Below are 22353 nucleotides of genomic sequence, written 5' to 3' on the forward strand. Positions count from 1 at the left end.
CTTCAATATAATGTAAATACGCCAAAAATTGAATTTAGTTGCTGAGTAAGTCTTTTTTTACAAAAAACAACCTCCTAATTCATTGGGTCGATTGTTGGTAAAAACCCTAAGGCTATAAGCTTAGAAAATTGTCATGTATTTTTGAAAAACTTTTTTTCAAAATAATAATAATTCTTTTTAATATGATAAAAATAGGTCAAAAATTGAATTTAGATACTGAGTAAGTCTTTTTTTACAAAAAACAACGTCCTATTTCAATGGGTCGATTGTTGGTAAAAACCTAAGGCTATAAGCTTAGAAAATTGTCATGTATTTTTGAAAAACGTTTTTGTTAAAATCATATTTATTCTCTTCAATATGATACAAACACGCCAAAAATTGAATTTAGTTGCTGAGTAAGTCTTTTTTTACAAAAAACAACGCCCTAATTTAATGGGTCGATTGTTGGTAAAAACTTAAGGCTATAGGCTTGGAAAATTGTTAATTGTTTTTTATAAAAACTTTTTTCAAAATTTGAGTCATTCATTTTAGTATGATCGAAATGAGCAAAAGTTGAATTTAGTCTTTGAAAATTGGCAATTTTTTACGGCAGAAATTTCTTTCAAAATCGTATCAATCCTCCTCATTATGATAGAAATACAGAAAATTTGAATTTAGCTGCTGAAAACTCATCTTTATATGGAACGAACAACGTCTTGTCTCAATGGGCCAACTTTTTTGGTAAATATTTTCCTTCGAAACCAGATTTATTCCCTTCAATATGATAAAACCATGCAAAAATTGCCTTTAGTTGCTGAATAAAAGACTTTGTTTCGAAAGAAATAGCCACTCGTTTCAATTGGATAAAACTGTAAGGGTATAGGCTTAAAAAATTTTGAATTTTTTTAAAAGAAATTTTTTTTCAAAATCACTATAGTTCACTTCAGTGTGATCACTTCAATAAGCAAAAAAAAATGAGATTTTGTTTTGGAAATAAGTCCTTATTTGAAGAAAAAACAAGTTTTTTACTGGGTCACTTTTTGATGAAAAGTAAGTCTATAGGCTTAAAATTTGATACGAATAAAATGCAGAGGAGAAGAAAAGCTTGGAGGAAGTTGGCTCTTCTTCGAAAAAACTTATAACAAAGAAGGAAAGAGGTAATTGTGTGCAAAAGAATGTTTCTCGTAAATTTTATGTTTTGTTTTCAATCATAGCTGGTATGTAGACTCAAAAGAATGAACGACCTGATGATCTTTATCTCTTTTTGGTCTTTCAAGCTTACTTCCACTGCCAGACATATTACAGAAAAAAAATCGGGCAGCATGCAGAAGCCACGATACTTTACGATTATCAGACAGTCGAATGCAGGCTTAATGTTGCTCAATCACTTTTAATTGCATCAAAACCATTGATACGAACACAATTGTCATTTATATATAAAGCCAAGTAAAGCAAAATGATGCCTTGAAATATGTCGAATTTGATTATGAAACAGAGAAACTTTTTGCACGTAGCACAAGAGAAATATTTTTACCAATTGAAAGAAAAAACAGAAGTATCTACCAGCATTTCATATACAACATACAAGTATTCCAAAGTTTCTTCACCCTTCGGATCAGTATTTGTGGCGTGTTCGGGGCCCGAAGATGGCAACAAGAAATAAGACGTTTTGTCTATTTGCCTTTGATCTTCAACTAACTCCAATTTTCAAAATAAAATCATTAATAATGTTATATGATCAATCATTATTAAACTAAAATATATTTTCGAAAGGATACAGACGGAGACAGAAAACCTAACATAATCGTTTCATAAACTGAGAGTAGATATTGGGCAGGATCCATTTATTAACATACGCGGGGCAAAACTGATTTGGTCCCAAGTCGAACTTGGTGCCAATATCACACCTCCCACAACTAATAAATGTTGATTTTGGACAACATCGTACTAATGCGTTCCAAATTTTACAAAACTGAGGGGGGAGGGGGGATTGATTACTTGGCGCAAGTGTAGGGGCTGTCCTCTTGAAAAATGCCTGTCAGCGAACTCAATCCCAGGGGTTTTTTCAGCTGGTTAAGTTGGACTTTGTCTAATGGGATGGGTCATCGCCTAAGTTGGTTGTGATTGGCAACTGAAGTTTTTCCTTCGTTGGACAGTAAAGCATAATTTACCCCATTCTCAGGATTGATCAATTAACATACACAGAGCAAAACTAATTTGGCTCCGACTCCAATTTTGTGCCAAAATCACATATTGAAGTTGCTTAACTATTAGACACTTTTTATCATCACGTGTATATTCTGATAAAAAACGGCACTACCTTGTGGCAAATATCAAACTGGTATTGGCGAAAAACTGTTTTAAAAACACAGCTATGAAATTATTCTGGTTTGAAGTTAACTGTAACCACACTTATCTCACATACACGTACATTAAAATGTCAAATTAAATTAAGTTTCTGGATGGTCAAGGAAAATCGATATTCTGTTCTTTGGTAGCTCGTGAATAGTATCCTAGGGGTAGGAAAGTCAAATTACCCATTTCGCCATTTCGTCTCTTTTGCGGTACATAATGGTCAACTCCTCCCCTTTCTGTATATCTTCTACTGCTACTATTGTAAGCGCATCGCCGACTGGAAATTGACTGCAATTGGGGTCGTCATCGTGGTTGAAAAAACTGACTGTTAATGCCAACGCCACTTCTTTGGGTATTCGCTCCTCCTGCCAACCCCATTTAAAACAATTGTTGGAAATTACGTTTCTGATGATATCTGGCGTAAGCAAGCTTTTATCAACTCCAGCTTCTTCCGGAGTTTGTGGCAAGAAAGGTGGTACATCATCGTTTAACTTGCGATAGGCCATCCACTCAAGGTCAGAAATCAAAGGCAAATCATCGGCCTTGGTGCCATCTCTCTTTCTATCCAACAGCAAAAGTTTTTTAGCAAGTAGCCCATTGTACTTGACCAATGAAACCAGTTTACTTTCAAGATTTATTTCACTTGCAAAATAACATTGTTGTCTACTTTCATCAACAAAAATGGCAGAAGAAGAGCTTTTGGTTCCCTGTGACACAATTGGATGGTCAACAACAAGCAACTCTCCTTTAAAGATGCCTCTCTTAGCTCTTAATCCTCTTCCTTTTCCAGAGATGTAGCAGTGCTCCATTGTGTCGGGACATAGATAATCCGACGGCACTTTGACATTTCTGTTAGCCTCTAAAGTTATGGGACAACTTTTGTTAAGGGCGTTGGCTGCAACTCTATAAGAATTGTTTCTTCCATCATACAGATTCAACAAGGAGAGATCCCCCATTGCAGCCAACCTTGCTAACTCTATTTCCCCCAGCGACGAAAACGCCTTGGTCATTGCAAACCTTGCTTGTTTGCGATGCTTTTTGTCTGTAGCAAGTTGAAAACATGCACTCGCAGCTGATATTGCAGTTTGATACATCTCAGTTTTCAAACTCACGAGAGCGGCTCCAATCAGCAGCTTGCAAACATTATTACAATCGCCCATCGCAGAAGTATAAATAGCTTTTGCTCTAGAAAAATCACCTTCTTTATATTCATTGTTGCCGTCTTCTCTGGAATATGGGCCAGCTACTTTCTCTTCCAAAGAGTGTTTGTTATATTTCAACAAGACCCGTTTCCAAAGACCATGCATCTTTGGGGCATTGTCCAATGTAAAACCAAGTTCATATGCTGCCTTCTTGTATCTTAAGCGACCCTTCTCGTTGTCCCGCTCCAAAAAAAGGACTGCAGCGGCATCCAAAAAAGCCAGCTCGTACTCCTTTAGCTTTAGCTCAGCCTGGCATCTGTTGTTCAAAAGCAAAAGGATTTCTGGGAATTCAGCTAGGCCAGCGATATAAATATCAAACGCTGCTAAAAAATCTCCGTTATCGGTAAAAAACTTGCCATTTTCTAAGATTTGTTCAAAGTCTGCAGTTGTTTGCTGAAGAATGCAAACCTCCTCAGGACAATCGACTCTAATTCCTTGGTTGCTGTCTGCGAACACTTTCAAATAAGGTTCAGCTATCTTAATTTTTGCATTAACGGGGAATTTCTTTTCTGCAACTTCGGTTTTGTTTCTGCAACTTGGTACCATGTTAAAAAGCCTAAGCTGGATAACATCTCCTTGAGCATCCTCTAAAATAGTTGTGATATCATGCAAGACAATTGGCCGTGTAATGATTGTACCCTCGATAAATTTCCCTTTTGATTTTTCAAAGAGTTTCAAGTCTTTTATGAAAACTCTATGCAATGTAGAAAAATCTGTGCAATTGTTGCCGGCAGGATCAGAGTATAAAAAATACAGATTCATAGGAAAAGGTAAAGAACTCCCTTCCTTTTGATTAATTGCCACACATTCTGAATGTCGAGCGAGTACAGCTTTAGGAGGCATTGCCTTCCCCCATCTGCCGAAAGCTATCGCAACTTTGTCCAAAAGAAGCATTCCCCCTAAAAGTTTCTCATTACCTAAGGTTTGGAAATAAAGGTCAATTTTCTTTTGATAATTTTGGGGTAATTCAAAACTGTTTTCAAATACCTGAAGACTACAGTAACCACTAAGTGCGTCAAGTAACCTCTTTCTTGGCTCATTATCCATAATTTCATATTGGACCACAATCTCAGGACAGCAATGGCGGTACAGGACGCTTTCCAATGCCTCGTAAATTGCCATTATTACTGAAAAATAAAATCAGTTGCTGTCACTATCTAAAAGACAAGAGCAAAAGTATATAAAAATACGGGCTTAGATCAGGGGCAGATCAAGACCAAATTTGAATAGCGGGCAGTTGATAATGGGGGCGCTGAAAAATATTCAAAAGTTGGTAGTGAGGGTACGCTGTATACAACAATTTCCGGCCCTTGCTACTGACAGAAGGTCATCTTTTCACGACTGAAGGTCTCTGACTAAGTTTTCTCTTCTATTCGCTACAATTGCTGGCCAGGGATGGCGCTATGGGGTGTCATGGGGAAAGGTGGGGGGGGGGGGGGGCAGCTGCCACCTAGTCGACAGCCCAACATAAGTTGAAGTTCAGACTGGCTTTTTGACTTTCAGTAAAACCATTAAATTGTTCTTAACTTGTTCTTAAATCATAAGGGTGTAAGCAGTGCAATTGCTAAATATTTTGCTTAAGGGGAGTGTTCAGCAGGGCCTATTTAAGTGTGGTTTTTCCCACATTTTGTGGTCTTGGAAATCCAAAATGTGGTTTTGGAAATTCGAAATTGCGGAATGGGTTTCTTCATTTTAGCTATATTTTTGTTATAAATATGTTTTTCTGTTGATAGAGTATTGAAACTTTATAACATTACAGAACAGTACAAATCATCCATGAATCGTTATGTTGATTATTTTTGTTTTACACGAATAAACAAAAACGGTTCCTACGGCAACTGTCGATATTTTGAAGTTCTTGCAATTGCTCAAAACGTTGAACAAATTTTATGTATAAATTTGTTATCTATAAACTGGAAACCCTGAGGGGCGTCCTTATCCTTAAGGCCTTAAGGTGATTTGCCACCACCCCCACCTTTCAGTGGCCCTAGGGGCAGGTTTGTAGTTTTGGTGTTTCTAAAAGCAAATCGTATAAAAACATTTAAAATCATGGTCCCATTGGTAACTTGGTAAGCTGCAAAGGGGCATTTTAGCTGAAGTTTTTAAAAGAGGGGGCACGTGCCCCTGTGCCCCCTGTGCCCCCTGGTCCCCATGCCTATGAGGCAGGACAATGGAACCTTTCAACAATTAGATAAGTTGACAAATCTATTGTTAAAACACAATAGGAATTATGTTTGTCAATTCAATTCATGTATATTTTCAACAATAATTAACTAATTACAGTAATAAAATACAATTTTGACGTTTAAAAGCTACATTAGACGATCATACAAACAAGAAGAATAACAACAAAAACATCAATTCAACAGAATATTGCTGAAGGACATATGGAAAGAGCTCTGAAAGAGCTTTCGGGCCATATGCCCCTAGTGACGTGTATAAAATCCAGTACAAATAACATAAATACATGCAATTAATACTAAAATTTAAGAAATATTTTTATTATAAGGATAAAAACACATTCTATGATGAAAATATTGATAAACATTATAAATATATCAATAGACCAAAACGATTGTACAAAAAGGGGAAAAAGAGGTTGAGGATGATCTTGGATTTTTAACTGTATATTTAGGTAACAATTGTTTAAAAAGGCGTGAAAAGATTTTTTTGGAAGCAACACTTTTTATGTTACTTCATATCTTATCCAAAATTTTTAAACCAGCATTTATTATGAATAAAGATTTGTTCTAATTTAAGAATGGAACAAGTTACCGCTAGCAGCCTGTCTGATTTTAATGTTGTGACTCTCAGTAGTTAGATGAAAGAAATCTCACATGCAGCTATCAACATTGCCTTTTGGAACTTAAAACATAATTTCAGCACATTCAATTTTGTACAGATCATCAAAATTTAGGAGGCCTAACGACTTGAAGAGAGGTTTACTATGACATGTACTATTTTTGAAAATAATTAATCTCACTGCGTGTTTCAGCTGTTTCCTCAAGGGTCCAGATTATTAGAGTATGCTCCCCCCACCAGTTTATCAGGCCATAAATTATGTATGGGGAGATGAAATAATTATGAATACTAAGCAATATATCCTTGGGTAGAAAATGTCTTAAATTGGCTAAAATATCAAGGCTTTTGGAAATTTTTATGTTAACATTCGGGATATTTAGTTCCCAGGTGAGATTCTCATCTACCAGAACTCCGAGGTACTTAACATAAGCTGACTCTTTTAACTGTTCACCATTAAAAGATATATTAATGGTTTTAGGTTCCTTCTTATGACGTGGCTTGATAATCAAGAGGTGAGATTTATTTGTGTTTACATATTAGCAGCAAACATTCCTCCCTTTCTGAGCGGTAGTCAGCCTGCCTAAACCAATCAAATCATCAGAAATCACAGCCAACCTGAGGGGATGCATACAAAATTTGGTGAAAACCAATGAACAACCGAATTGACTACCGCTCAGTTGAGTAGTACTGCCGCTCAACACGGCTCAAACGTGACAGAAAGATGGGGGGATGCCTACATATTCTGCAAGTGGGCAAACTGCAACTTCAAACCCGATGTAACCAATTACTTAGTACAATACACAAATATTAATAGGAATATATTAGATAGAATAGAATAGGAATCAACAGGTCTGGTTTTCATAAGAAATTGCACGACTTAATGCGAGTTCTAGGCGACATTTCAAAATTGTGCCAAAGATAATTTTTATTTCCTTATTCTATGGTGTTGCTTAGGCTAAATGACGTCAATTTTTTTAGAATATCAAACCGAGGGGCAAATCACTCCAAGAAAATCTCGTACACCTTTTGTGAAAACCTCGGAATAATAGCAACAACAATTTGTTGATTCTCGAGGTTATTGCAAGGATACTTAAAGTTTCATAAAAGCACCGCTTCTGTCTTGAAAATGGTCTACATAAGAAAATTATAGAAAACAAAAACCATTTTAGAGAACAGGGTGTGACCAGGAAATGGGTGTGGTCTAAAGGCTGTTGTCGATCTTCTATCTCATTTCGGCGGTAGTCAGATTTTTGGCTTGATCCACCACTGTAGATGTATGTTAAAGTGTTCCGAAACTTTTTTTTCTTTTTAACGTTTAATGGCCCCAGGGTAGACACTTGCTCTCCGGGGTATCGTACTTAGTATAGTTGTAGAGTAATTTCCTGTATGTAAAAGTAAAATATTTTTGATTATATATGTATAATATAACAAGGATGAAAAATGTTTTGAGCCAATCAGACTGTTTATTTACAATTTGAACCAGCCAATGGTATAGCGTCAAAGACAATAGAAATCTGAAGAGAAAATAGCATCGAATCAGCCGCAACAGTAACGCTCGCACCTCCTATCCAAAGCTGTGGGGAAAAACCGGCGCCACAAAAAGTTAACGCTGAACGCGAATATTGTCATTATTGAAGTGCTTCATACAATTATGCATAGTAAAGGAGTATATCTAAAACTTTGTCGTCCCCATTTTTAAAATTCGGTCGTTAACCAGAGATAAGCGATGAAACGTTTAGCCCATTATTGCCCTGATTGAATCTGCTTACGATGGTTATGGTTGGTTGTACTCCAAGAAAACGGCATCAGTTTTAGATATACTCCTTTGCTATGCATAATTGTATGAAGCACTTCAATAATGACAATTTTCGCGTTCAGCGTTAACTTTTTGTGGCGCTGGTTTTTCCCCACAGCTCTGGATAGGAGGTGCGAGCGTTACTGTTGCGGCTGATTCGATGCTATTTTCTCTTCAGATTTCTATTGTCTTTGACGCTATACCATTGGCTGGTTCAAATTGTAAACAAACAGTCTGATTGGCTCAAAACATTTTTCATCCTTGTTTATGTATATATAAATAAAAACTGATCATACGTCGATCTTTGGACGACCCTTTGCAAAAAATACATTTCCAGGCATGCTATGTATTCAAGTTAATTCTTCGAGACGATAACTTTGAGAAATATCGAAATTGAACTTTTACGATCGGGCAATCCATTCCTCAAAATAGGAAAGTGCCAGCAAAAAGATAAACCCAAACAATTCCTCACCTTTCAAGAAACACTAAATATGATTTCGCTTGTCCAGTTCAGTAAATGTCCACTGCTCTTTACATTAAACCATTTGGCAGTTGCTGCACTCTACGAATTGTATAAATAGTCTATTAAATAGTCACTTCTCGGAAAACCTTTGGTTCATGTTTGTACAGAACACAAACACAACCAACCTGCTTGGACACGACAAGGGATGGGGGACACAAGCAGTAGTTTGCAGTAGCTTGACCTATAAATCTATCACTGTATTCACGATTTTATATCTGTAATCTAATGAAATAAAACCTACTTCTTGGAAAACATTTGGACCTGTCGGTTGTCATGTGAAAGCTGCCTCAGAGTCCAGTGGGAGGCATTAAAAAGATTTATACACGGGAGGGTCCATCCAAAGCTATCAAGTGTTAGCCTCAAAATCAAATTTCACAGAACATAATAGTATACGCCAAAAAGGGATTGATTATGATATCAAATGAGTTATAATGATATAAGCTAAAAATGTCCGCCTAACAGTATCAAAATCAAACTTCTCAGACCAAAATATTATCAGCCAAAAAGGGGTTGATAGTAATATTCAATAAGTTTTAATGGTATAAGCTAAAAATGTCCGCCTAACAGTATCAAAATCAAATTTCTCAGACCAAAATATTATCAGCCAAAAAGGGGTTGATAGTAATATTCAATGAGTTTTAATGATATAAAATAAAAATGATCGCCTCAAAGTATCGAAATCAAGTTTCACAGCACCCAGAATTATCAGCCAAAAAGGGGTTGATAGTAATATTCAATGAGTTTTAATGATATAAAATAAAAATGATCGCCTCAAAGTATCGAAATCAAGTTTCACAGCACCCAGAATTATCAGCCAAAAAGGGGTTGATAATAATATTCAATGAGTTATAATGATATATGCTAAAAATAATAGCCTCAAAGTATCGAAATCAAGTTTCACAGCACCCAGAATTATCAGCCAAAAAGGGGTTGATCATAATATTCAATGACTTATAATGATATAAGCTAAAAATAATCGCCACAAAGTATCGAAATCAAGTTTCACAGACCCCAGAATTATCAGCAAAAAAGGGCTTGATAATAATATTCAATGACTTATAATGATATAAGCTAAAAATAATCGCCACAAAGTATCGAAATCAAGTTTCACAGACCCCAGAATTATCAGCCAAAAAGGGCTTGATAATAATATTCAATGAGTTATAATGATAAACGCTAAAAAAAATTGGCCTCAAAGTATCAAAATCAAGTTTCACAGACCCCAGAATTATCAGCCAAAAAGGGGTTGATCATAATATTCAATGAGTTATAATGATATAAGCTAAAAATAATCGCCACAAAGTATCGAAATCAAGTTTCACAGACCCCAGAATTATCAGCCAAAAAGGGCTTGATAATAATATTCAATGAGTTATAATGATATAAGCTAAAAATAATCGCCTCAAAGTATCGAAATCAAGTTTCAGAGACCCCAGAATTATCAGCCAAAAAGGGGTTGATGATAATATTCAATGAGTTATAATGATAAACGCTAAAAAAAATTGGCCTCAAAGTATCAAAATCAAATTTCACAGACCCCAGAATTATCAGCCAAAAAGGGCTTGATAATAATATTCAATGACTTATAATGATATAAGCTAAAAATAATCGCCCCAAAGTATCAAAATCAAGTTTCATAAACCCCAGAATTATCAGCCAAAAAGGGGTTGATAATAATATTCAATGACTTATAATGATATAAGCTAAAAATAATCGCCTCAAAGAATCGAAATCAAGTTTCACAGAACCCAGAATTATCAGCCAAAAAGGGGTTGATAATAATATTCAATGAGTTATAATGATATATGCTAAAAATATTCGCCTCAAAGTATCAAAATCAAGTTTCATAAACCCCAGAATTATCAGCCAAAAAGGGCTTGATAATAATATTCAATGACTTATAATGATATAAGCTAAGAATAATCGCCACAAAGTATCGAAATCAAGTTTCACAGACCCCAGAATTATCAGCCAAAAAGGGGTTGATAATAATATTCAATGACTTATAATGATATAAGCTAAGAATAATCGCCTCAAAGTATCAAAATCAAGTTTCATAAACCCCAGAATTATCAGCCAAAAAGGGGTTGATAATAATATTCAATGACTTATAATGATATAAGCTAAGAATAATCGCCTCAAAGTATCAAAATCAAGTTTCATAAACCCCAGAATTATCAGCCAAAAAGGGGTTGATAATAATATTCAATGAGTTATAATGATATATGCTAAAAATATTCGCCTCAAAGTATCAAAAGAAAATTCCACAGACCCCAGAATTATCAGCCAAAAAGGGGTTGATAATAATATTCAATGAGTTATAATGATATAAGCTAAGAATAATCGCCTCAAAGTATCAAAATCAAGTTTCATAAACCCCAGAATTATCAGCCAAAAAGGGGTTGATAATAATATTCAATGACTTATAATGATATAAGCTAAAAATGATCGTCTCAAAGTATCAAAATCAAGTTTCACAGACCACAGAATTATCAGCCAAAAAGGGCTTGATAATAATATTCAATGAGTTATAACAATATAAGCTAAAAATAATCGCCTAAAAGTATCAAAAGAATATTCCACAGACCCCAGAATTATCAGCCAAAAAGGGGTTGATAATAATATTCAATGACTTATAATGATATAAGCTAAAAATAATTGCCTGAAAGACTCGAAATGAAGTTTCACAGACCCCAGAATTATCAGCCAAAAAGGGGTTGATAATAAATCTGGTACACCTTTTGTGAAAATCCTATTGTCTTATCTGAAAATCCACAGAAATCCTTTTGTTTAGGGAAAATCTCGTACGCTATTTGCAAGTGTGAACTGCCCCTCGTATCCAGCCTCAGAATAATAGCAACAATAATTTGTTGATTCTCGAGGTTATTGCAAGGATACGTAAAGTTTCATAAAAGCACCGCTTCTGTCTTGAAAATAGTCTACATAAGAAAATTATAGAAAACAAAAACCATTTTAGAGAACAGGGTGTGACCAGGAAATGGGTGTGGTCTAAAGGTTGTTGTTGATCTACTAACTCATTTCGGTTCAGTCAGATTTTTGGCTTGATCCACCACTGTAGATGTATGTTAAAGTGTTTCGAAACTTTATTCTCTTTTTGATGTTTAATGGCCCCAGGGTAGACATAGTACTTTGCTCTCCGGGGTATCGTATTTAGTATAGTTGTAGAGTAATTTCATGTATGTAAAATATTTTGGATCATATATGTATAAGCGCCTCAAAGTAATTCTTCGAGACGATAACTTTGAGAAATATCGAAATTGAACTTTTACGATCGGGCAATCCATTCCTCAAAATAGGAAAGTGCCAGCAAAAAGATAAACCCAAACAATTCCTCACCTTTCAAGAAACATTAAATATGTTTTCGCTTGTCCAGTTCAGTAAATGTCCACTGCTCTTTACTTTAAACCATTTGGCAGTTGCTGCACTCTACGAATTGTATAAATAGTCTATTAAATAGTCACTTCTCGGAAAACCTTTGGTTCATGTTTGTACAGAACACAAACACAACCAACCTGCTTGGACACGACAAGGGATGGGGGACACAAGCAGTAGTTTGCAGTAGCTTGACCTATAAATCTATCACTGTATTCACGATTTTATATCTGTAATCTAATGAAATAAAACCTATTTCTTGGAAAACATTTGGACCTGTCGGTTGTCATGTGAAAGCTGCCTCAGAGTCCAGTGGGAGGCATTAAAAAGATTTATACACGGGAGGGTCCATCCAAAGCTATCAAGTGTTAGCCTCAAAATCAAATTTCACAGAACATAATAGTATACGCCAAAAAGGGATTGATTATGATATCAAATGAGTTATAATGATATAAGCTAAAAATGTCCGCCTAACAGTATCAAAATCAAACTTCTCAGACCAAAATATTATCAGCCAAAAAGGGGTTGATAGTAATATTCAATAAGTTTTAATGGTATAAGCTAAAAATGATCGCCTCAAAGTATCAAAATCAAGTTTCACAGACCCCAGAATTATAAGCCAAAAAGGGGTTGATAATAATATTCAATGAGTTATAATTATATAAGCTAAAAATAATCGCCTCAAAGTATCAAAATCAAATTTCACAGACCCCGGAATTATCAGCCAAAAAGGGGTTGATAATAATATTCAATGAGTTATAATGATATAAGCTAAAAATAATCGCCTCAAAGTATCAAAATCAAGTTTCACATACCCCAGAATTATCAGCCAAAAAGGGGTTGATAAAAATATTCAATGTGTTATAACGATATAAGCTAAAAATAATCGCCTCAAAGTATCAAAATCAAGTTTCACAGACCCCAGAATTATCAGCCAAAAAGGGGTTGATAAAAATATTCAATGAGTTATAATTATATAAGCTAAAAATAATCGCCTCAAAGTATCAAAATCAAGTTTCACAGACCCCAGAATTATAAGCCAAAAAGGGGTTGATAATAATATTCAATGAGTTATAATGATATAAGCTAAAAATAATCGCCTCAAAGTATCAAAATCAAATTTCACAGACCCCAGAATTATCAGCCAAAAAGGGGTTGATAATAATATTCAATGAGTTATAATGATATAAGCTAAAAATAATCGCCTCAAAGTATCAAAATCAAATTTCACAGACCCCAGAATTATCAGCAAAAAAGGGCTTGATAATAATATTCAATGACTTATAATGATATAAGCTAAAAATAATCGCCACAAAGTATCGAAATCAAGTTTCACAGACCCCAGAATTATCAGCCAAAAAGGGCTTGATAATAATATTCAATGAGTTATAATGATAAACGCTAAAAAAAATTGGCCTCAAAGTATCAAAATCAAGTTTCACAGACCCCAGAATTATCAGCCAAAAAGGGGTTGATCATAATATTCAATGAGTTATAATGATATAAGCTAAAAATAATCGCCACAAAGTATCGAAATCAAGTTTCACAGACCCCAGAATTATCAGCCAAAAAGGGCTTGATAATAATATTCAATGAGTTATAATGATATAAGCTAAAAATAATCGCCTCAAAGTATCGAAATCAAGTTTCAGAGACCCCAGAATTATCAGCCAAAAAGGGGTTGATGATAATATTCAATGAGTTATAATGATAAACGCTAAAAAAAATTGGCCTCAAAGTATCAAAATCAAATTTCACAGACCCCAGAATTATCAGCCAAAAAGGGCTTGATAATAATATTCAATGACTTATAATGATATAAGCTAAAAATAATCGCCCCAAAGTATCAAAATCAAGTTTCATAAACCCCAGAATTATCAGCCAAAAAGGGGTTGATAATAATATTCAATGACTTATAATGATATAAGCTAAAAATAATCGCCTCAAAGAATCGAAATCAAGTTTCACAGAACCCAGAATTATCAGCCAAAAAGGGGTTGATAATAATATTCAATGAGTTATAATGATATATGCTAAAAATATTCGCCTCAAAGTATCAAAATCAAGTTTCATAAACCCCAGAATTATCAGCCAAAAAGGGCTTGATAATAATATTCAATGACTTATAATGATATAAGCTAAGAATAATCGCCACAAAGTATCGAAATCAAGTTTCACAGACCCCAGAATTATCAGCCAAAAAGGGGTTGATCATAATATTCAATGAGTTATAATGATACAAGCTAAAAATAATCGCCTCAAAGTATCTAAATCAAGTTTCATAAACCCCAGAATTATCAGCCAAAAAGGGGTTGATAATAATATTCAATGACTTATAATGATATAAGCTAAGAATAATCGCCTCAAAGTATCAAAATCAAGTTTCATAAACCCCAGAATTATCAGCCAAAAAGGGGTTGATAATAATATTCAATGACTTATAATGATATAAGCTAAGAATAATCGCCTCAAAGTATCAAAATCAAGTTTCATAAACCCCAGAATTATCAGCCAAAAAGGGGTTGATAATAATATTCAATGAGTTATAATGATATATGCTAAAAATATTCGCCTCAAAGTATCAAAAGAAAATTCCACAGACCCCAGAATTATCAGCCAAAAAGGGGTTGATAATAATATTCAATGAGTTATAATGATATAAGCTAAGAATAATCGCCTCAAAGTATCAAAATCAAGTTTCATAAACCCCAGAATTATCAGCCAAAAAGGGGTTGATAATAATATTCAATGACTTATAATGATATAAGCTAAAAATGATCGTCTCAAAGTATCAAAATCAAGTTTCACAGACCACAGAATTATCAGCCAAAAAGGGCTTGATAATAATATTCAATGAGTTATAACAATATAAGCTAAAAATAATCGCCTAAAAGTATCAAAAGAATATTCCACAGACCCCAGAATTATCAGCCAAAAAGGGGTTGATAATAATATTCAATGACTTATAATGATATAAGCTAAAAATAATTGCCTGAAAGACTCGAAATGAAGTTTCACAGACCCCAGAATTATCAGCCAAAAAGGGGTTGATAATAAATCTGGTACACCTTTTGTGAAAATCCTATTGTCTTATCTGAAAATCCACAGAAATCCTTTTGTTTAGGGAAAATCTCGTACGCTATTTGCAAGTGTGAACTGCCCCTCGTATCCAGCCTCAGAATAATAGCAACAATAATTTGTTGATTCTCGAGGTTATTGCAAGGATACGTAAAGTTTCATAAAAGCACCGCTTCTGTCTTGAAAATAGTCTACATAAGAAAATTATAGAAAACAAAAACCATTTTAGAGAACAGGGTGTGACCAGGAAATGGGTGTGGTCTAAAGGTTGTTGTTGATCTACTAACTCATTTCGGTTCAGTCAGATTTTTGGCTTGATCCACCACTGTAGATGTATGTTAAAGTGTTTCGAAACTTTATTCTCTTTTTGATGTTTAATGGCCCCAGGGTAGACATAGTACTTTGCTCTCCGGGGTATCGTATTTAGTATAGTTGTAGAGTAATTTCATGTATGTAAAATATTTTGGATCATATATGTATAAGCGCCTCAAAGTAATTCTTCGAGACGATAACTTTGAGAAATATCGAAATTGAACTTTTACGATCGGGCAATCCATTCCTCAAAATAGGAAAGTGCCAGCAAAAAGATAAACCCAAACAATTCCTCACCTTTCAAGAAACATTAAATATGTTTTCGCTTGTCCAGTTCAGTAAATGTCCACTGCTCTTTACTTTAAACCATTTGGCAGTTGCTGCACTCTACGAATTGTATAAATAGTCTATTAAATAGTCACTTCTCGGAAAACCTTTGGTTCATGTTTGTACAGAACACAAACACAACCAACCTGCTTGGACACGACAAGGGATGGGGGACACAAGCAGTAGTTTGCAGTAGCTTGACCTATAAATCTATCACTGTATTCACGATTTTATATCTGTAATCTAATGAAATAAAACCTATTTCTTGGAAAACATTTGGACCTGTCGGTTGTCATGTGAAAGCTGCCTCAGAGTCCAGTGGGAGGCATTAAAAAGATTTATACACGGGAGGGTCCATCCAAAGCTATCAAGTGTTAGCCTCAAAATCAAATTTCACAGAACATAATAGTATACGCCAAAAAGGGATTGATTATGATATCAAATGAGTTATAATGATATAAGCTAAAAATGTCCGCCTAACAGTATCAAAATCAAACTTCTCAGACCAAAATATTATCAGCCAAAAAGGGGTTGATAGTAATATTCAATAAGTTTTAATGGTATAAGCTAAAAATGATCGCCTCAAAGTATCAAAATCAAGTTTCACAGACCCCAGAATTATAAGCCAAAAAGGGGTTGATAATAATATTCAATGAGTTATAATTATATAAGCTAAAAATAATCGCCTCAAAGTATCAAAATCAAATTTCACAGACCCCGGAATTATCAGCCAAAAAGGGGTTGATAATAATATTCAATGAGTTATAATGATATAAGCTAAAAATAATCGCCTCAAAGTATCAAAATCAAGTTTCACATACCCCAGAATTATCAGCCAAAAAGGGGTTGATAAAAATATTCAATGTGTTATAACGATATAAGCTAAAAATAATCGCCTCAAAGTATCAAAATCAAGTTTCACAGACCCCAGAATTATCAGCCAAAAAGGGGTTGATAAAAATATTCAATGAGTTATAATTATATAAGCTAAAAATAATCGCCTCAAAGTATCAAAATCAAGTTTCACAGACCCCAGAATTATAAGCCAAAAAGGGGTTGATAATAATATTCAATGAGTTATAATGATATAAGCTAAAAATAATCGCCTCAAAGTATCAAAATCAAATTTCACAGACCCCAGAATTATCAGCCAAAAAGGGGTTGATAATAATATTCAATGAGTTATAATGATATAAGCTAAAAATAATCGCCTCAAAGTATCAAAATCAAATTTCACAGACCCCAGAATTATCAGCCAAAAAGGGGTTGATAATAATATTCAATGAGTTATAATGATATAAGCTAAAAATAATCGCCTCAAAGTATCAAAATCAAGTTTCACATACCCCAGAATTATCAGCCAAAAAGGGGTTGATAAAAATATTCAATGTGTTATAACGATATAAGCTAAAAATAATCGCCTCAAAGTATCAAAATCAAATTTCACAGACCACAGAATTATCAGCCAAAAAGGGGTTGATAATAATATTCAATGAGTTATAATGATATAAGCTAAAAATAATCGCCTCAAAGTATCAAAATCAAGTTTCACAGACCACAGAATTATCAGCCAAAAAGGGGTTGATAATAATATTCAATGAGTTATAATGATATATGCTAAAAATAATCGCCTCAAAGTATCAAAATCAAGTTTCACATACCCCAGAATTATCAGCCAAAAAGGGGTTGATAATAATATTCAATGAGTTATAATGATATAAGCTAAAAATAATCGCCTCAAAGTATCAAAATCAAGTTTCACAGACCACAAAATTATCAGCCAGAAAGGGGTTGATGATAATATTCAATGAGTTATAATGATATAAGCTTAAAATAATTGCCTCAAAGTATCAAAATCAAGTTTCACAGACCCCAGAATTATCAGCCAGAAAGGGGTTGATAATAATATTCAATGAGTTATAATGATATAAGTTAAAAATATTTGCCTCAAAGTATTAAAAGAAAATTCCACAGACCCCAGAATTATCAGCCAAAAAGGGGTTGATAATAATATTCAATGAGTTATAATGATATAAGCTAAAAATAATTGCCTCAAGGTATCAAAATAAAGTTTCACAGATCAAAATATTATCAGCAAAAAAGGGTTTGATATTGATATTCAATGAGTTATAATGATATAAGCTAAAAACAATTGCCTCAAAGTATCAAAATAAAATTCCACAGACCACAGAATTATCAGCCAGAAAGGGGTTGATCATAATATTCAATGACTTATAATGATATAAGCTAAAAATAATCGCCTCAAAGCATCAAAATCAAGTTTCACAGACCACAGAATTATCAGCCAAAAAGGGGTTGATAATAATATTCAATGAGTTATAATGATATAAGCTAAAAATAATTGCCTCAAGGTATCAAAATAAAGTTTCACAGATCAAAATATTATCAGCAAAAAAGGGTTTGATATTGATATTCAATGAGTTATAATGATATAAGCTAAAAACAATTGCCTCAAAGTATCAAAATCAAGTTTCACAGATCAAAATATTATCAGCAAAAAAGGGTTTGATATTGATATTCAATGAGTTATAATGATATAAGCTAAAAATAATTGCCTCAAAGTATCAAAATCAAGTTTCACAGATCAAAATATTATCAGCCAAAAGGGGTTGATAATAATATTCAATGAGTTATAATGATATAAGCTAAAAACAATTTCCTCAAAGTATCAAAATCAAGTTTCACAGACCCCAGAATTATCAGCCAGAAAGGGGTTGATAAAAATATTCAATGTGTTATAACGATATATGCTAAAAATATTCGCCTCAAAGTATCAAAATCAAGTTTCACAGAACACAGAATTATCAGCCAAAAAGGGCTTGATAATAATATTCAATGAGTTATAATGATATAAGCTAAAAATAATCGCCTCAAAGTATCGAAATCAAGTTTCACAGACCACAGAATTATCAGCCAAAAAGGGGTTGATCATAATATTCAATGTGTCATAATGATATATGCTAAAAATAATCGCCTCAAAGTATCAAAATCAAGTTTCACAGACCCCAGAATTATCAGCCAAAAAGGGGTTGATCATAATATTCAATGTGTCATAATGATATATGCTAAAAATAATCGCCTCAAAGTATCAAAATCAAGTTTCACAGACCACAGAATTATCAGCCAAAAAGGGGTTGATAATAATATTCAATGAGTTATAATGATATAAGCTAAAAATAATCGCCTCAAAGTATCTAAATCAAGTTTCACAGACCACAGAATTATCAGCCAAAAAGGGGTTGATAATAATATTCAATGAGTTATAATGATACAAGCTAAAAATAATCGCCTCAAAGTATCTAAATCAAGTTTCACAGACCACAGAATTATCAGCCAAAAAGGGGTTGATAATAATATTCAATGAGTTATAATGATATATGCTAAAAATAATCGCCTCAAAGTATCAAAATCAAGTTTCACAGACCACAGAATTATCAGCCAAAAAGGGCTTGATAATAATATTCAATGATTTTTAATGATATAAGCTAAAAATATTCGCCACAAAGTATCAAAATCAAATTTCACAGACCCCAGAATTATCAGCCAAAAAGGGCTTGATAATAATATTCAATGAGTTATAATGATATAAGCTAAAAATAATCGCCTCAAAGTATCGAAATCAAGTTTCACAGACCACAGAATTATCAGCCAAAAAGGGGTTGATAATAATATTCAATGAGTTATAATGATACAAGCTAAAAATAATCGCCTCAAAGTATCTAAATCAAGTTTCACAGACCACAGAATTATCAGCCAAAAAGGGGTTGATAATAATATTCAATGAGTTATAATGATATATGCTAAAAATAATCGCCTCAAAGTATCAAAATCAAGTTTCACAGACCACAGAATTATCAGCCAAAAAGGGCTTGATAATAATATTCAATGATTTTTAATGATATAAGCTAAAAATATTCGCCACAAAGTATCAAAATCAAATTTCACAGACCCCAGAATTATCAGCCAAAAAGGGCTTGATAATAATATTCAATGAGTTATAATGATATAAGCTAAAAATAATCGCCTCAAAGTATCGAAATCAAGTTTCACAGACCACAGAATTATCAGCCAAAAAGGGGTTGATCATAATATTCAATGTGTCATAATGATATATGCTAAAAATAATCGCCTCAAAGTATCAAAATCAAGTTTCACAGACCCCAGAATTATCAGCCAAAAAGGGGTTGATAATAATATTCAATGAGTTATAATGATATATGCTAAAAATATTCGCCTCAAAGTATCAAAATCAAGTTTCACAGACCACAGAATCATCAGCCAAAAAGGATTGATAATAATATTCATTGAGTTATAACAATATAAGCTAAAAATAATCGCCTAAAAGTATCAAAAGAATATTCCACAGACCCCAGAATTATCAGCCAAAAAGGGGTTGATCATAATATTCAATGTGTCATAATGATATAAGTTAAAAATATTTGCCTCAAAGTATCGAAATAAAATTTCACAGATCCCAGAATTATCAGCCAAAAAGGGGTTGATAATAATATTCAATGATTTTTAATAATATAAGCTAAAAATATTCGCCACAAAGTATCAAAATCAAATTTCACAGACCCCAGAATTATCAGCCAAAAAGGGGTTGATCATAATATTCAATGAGTTATAATGATATAAGCTAAAAATAATCGCCTCAAAGTATCAAAATAAAATTTCACATACCCCAGAACTATCAGCCAGAAAGGGGTTGATAATAATATTCAATGAGTTATAATGATACAAGCTAAAAATATTTGCCTCAAAGTATCGAAATAGAATTTCACAGAACCCAGAATTATCAGCCAGAAATGGTTTGATAATAATATTCAATGAGTTATAATGATATAAGCTAAAAATAATCGCCTCAAAGTATCAAAATCAAGTTTCACAGACCACAGAATTATCAGCCAAAAAGGGGTTGATAATAATATTCAATGAGTTATAACAATATAAGCTAAAAATAATCGCCTAAAAGTATCAAAAGAATATTCCACAGACCCCAGAATTATCAGCCAAAAAGGGGTTGATAATAAATCTGGTACACCTTTTGTGAAAATCTTATTGTCTTATCTGAAAATCCACAGAAATCCTTTTGTTTAGGGAAAATCTCGTACGCTATTTGCAAGTGTGAACTGCCCCTGGTATCCAGCCTCAGAATAATAGCAACAATAATTTGTTGATTCTCGAGGTTATTGCAAGGATACGTAAAGTTTCATAAAAGCACCGCTTCTGTCTTGAAAATAGTCTACATAAGAAAATTATATAAAACAAAAACCATTTTAGAGAACAGGGTGTGACCAGGAAATGGGTGTGGTCTAAAGGCTGTTGTTGATCTTCTAACTCATTTCGGTTCAGTCAGATTTTTGGCTTGATCCACCACTGTAGATGTATGTTAAAGTGTTTCGAAACTTTTTTCTCTTTTTAATGTTTAATGGCCCCAGGGTAGACATAGTACTTTGCTCTCCGGGGTATCGTACTTAGTATAGTTGTAGAGTAATTTCCTGTATGTAAAATATTTTGGATCATATATGTTTAAGCGCCTCAAAGTAATTCTTCGAGACGATAACTTTGAGAAATATCGAAATTGAACTTTTACGATCGGGCAATCCATTCCTCAAAATAGGAAAGTGCCAGCAAAAAGATAAACCCAAACAATTCCTCACCTTTCAAGAAACATTAAATATGTTTTCGCTTGTCCAGTTCAGTAAATGTCCACTGCTCTTTACTTTAAACCATTTGGCAGTTGCTGCACTCTACGAATTGTATAAATAGTCTATTAAATAGTCACTTCTCGGAAAACCTTTGGTTCATGTTTGTACAGAACACAAACACAACCAACCTGCTTGGACACGACAAGGGATGGGGGACACAAGCAGTAGTTTGCAGTAGCTTGACCTATAAATCTATCACTGTATTCACGATTTTATATCTGTAATCTAATGAAATAAAACCTACTTCTTGGAAAACATTTGGACCTGTCGGTTGTCATGTGAAAGCTGCCTCAGAGTCCAGTGGGAGGCATTAAAAAGATTTATACACGGGAGGGTCCATCCAAAGCTATCAAGTGTTAGCCTCAAAATCAAATTTCACAGAACATAATAGTATACGCCAAAAAGGGATTGATTATGATATCAAATGAGTTATAATGATATAAGCTAAAAATGTCCGCCTAACAGTATCAAAATCAAACTTCTCAGACCAAAATATTATCAGCCAAAAAGGGGTTGATAGTAATATTCAATAAGTTATAATGATATAAGCTAAAAATAATCGCCTCAAAGTATCAAAATCAAACTTCTCAGACCAAAATATTATCAGCCAAAAAGGGGTTGATAGTAATATTCAATAAGTTATAATGATATAAGCTAAAAATAATCGCCTCAAAGTATCAAAATCAAATTTCACAGACCACAGAATTATCAGCCAAAAAGGGGTTGATAATAATATTCAATGAGTTATAATGATATAAGCTAAAAATAATCGCCTCAAAGTATCAAAATCAAGTTTCACAGACCCCAGAATTATCAGCCAAAAAGGGGTTGATAATAATATTCAATGAGTTATAA

At 33.6% G+C, this 22353-nt stretch overlaps 1 protein-coding gene across 3 annotated transcripts; it reads right to left on the reverse strand.

Moving 5' to 3' along the window:
- Positions 1–1162: 1162 nt before the first annotated feature.
- Positions 1163–21670, reverse strand: LOC135689070 (uncharacterized). 3 transcript variants are annotated; one of them, XM_089110105.1, is made up of 5 exons: positions 21451–21669; positions 15737–15826; positions 12014–12103; positions 8606–8695; positions 1163–4663 (listed from the first exon to the last, which is right to left on the reverse strand). In XM_089110105.1, exon 5 carries the CDS (start codon positions 4656–4658, stop codon positions 2508–2510), a length of 2151 nt encoding a protein of 716 aa, XP_088966231.1. In that variant the 5' UTR covers positions 4659–4663; positions 8606–8695; positions 12014–12103; positions 15737–15826; positions 21451–21669; the 3' UTR covers positions 1163–2507. The 3 variants fall into 3 exon arrangements, with proteins under 3 accessions (XP_088966231.1, XP_088966233.1, XP_088966232.1); XM_089110107.1 differs by lacking the exon at positions 8606–8695 and having other exon boundaries at positions 21451–21670; XM_089110106.1 differs by lacking the exons at positions 15737–15826; positions 21451–21669 and having other exon boundaries at positions 12014–12178.
- Between the last annotated feature and the right edge of the window lie 683 nt (positions 21671–22353).

This window comes from Rhopilema esculentum, chromosome 9 (genome assembly GCF_057945365.1).
Source record: "Rhopilema esculentum isolate cy_ngs chromosome 9, ASM5794536v1, whole genome shotgun sequence".
NCBI classification, from domain to species: Eukaryota; Metazoa; Cnidaria; class Scyphozoa; order Rhizostomeae; family Rhizostomatidae; genus Rhopilema; species Rhopilema esculentum.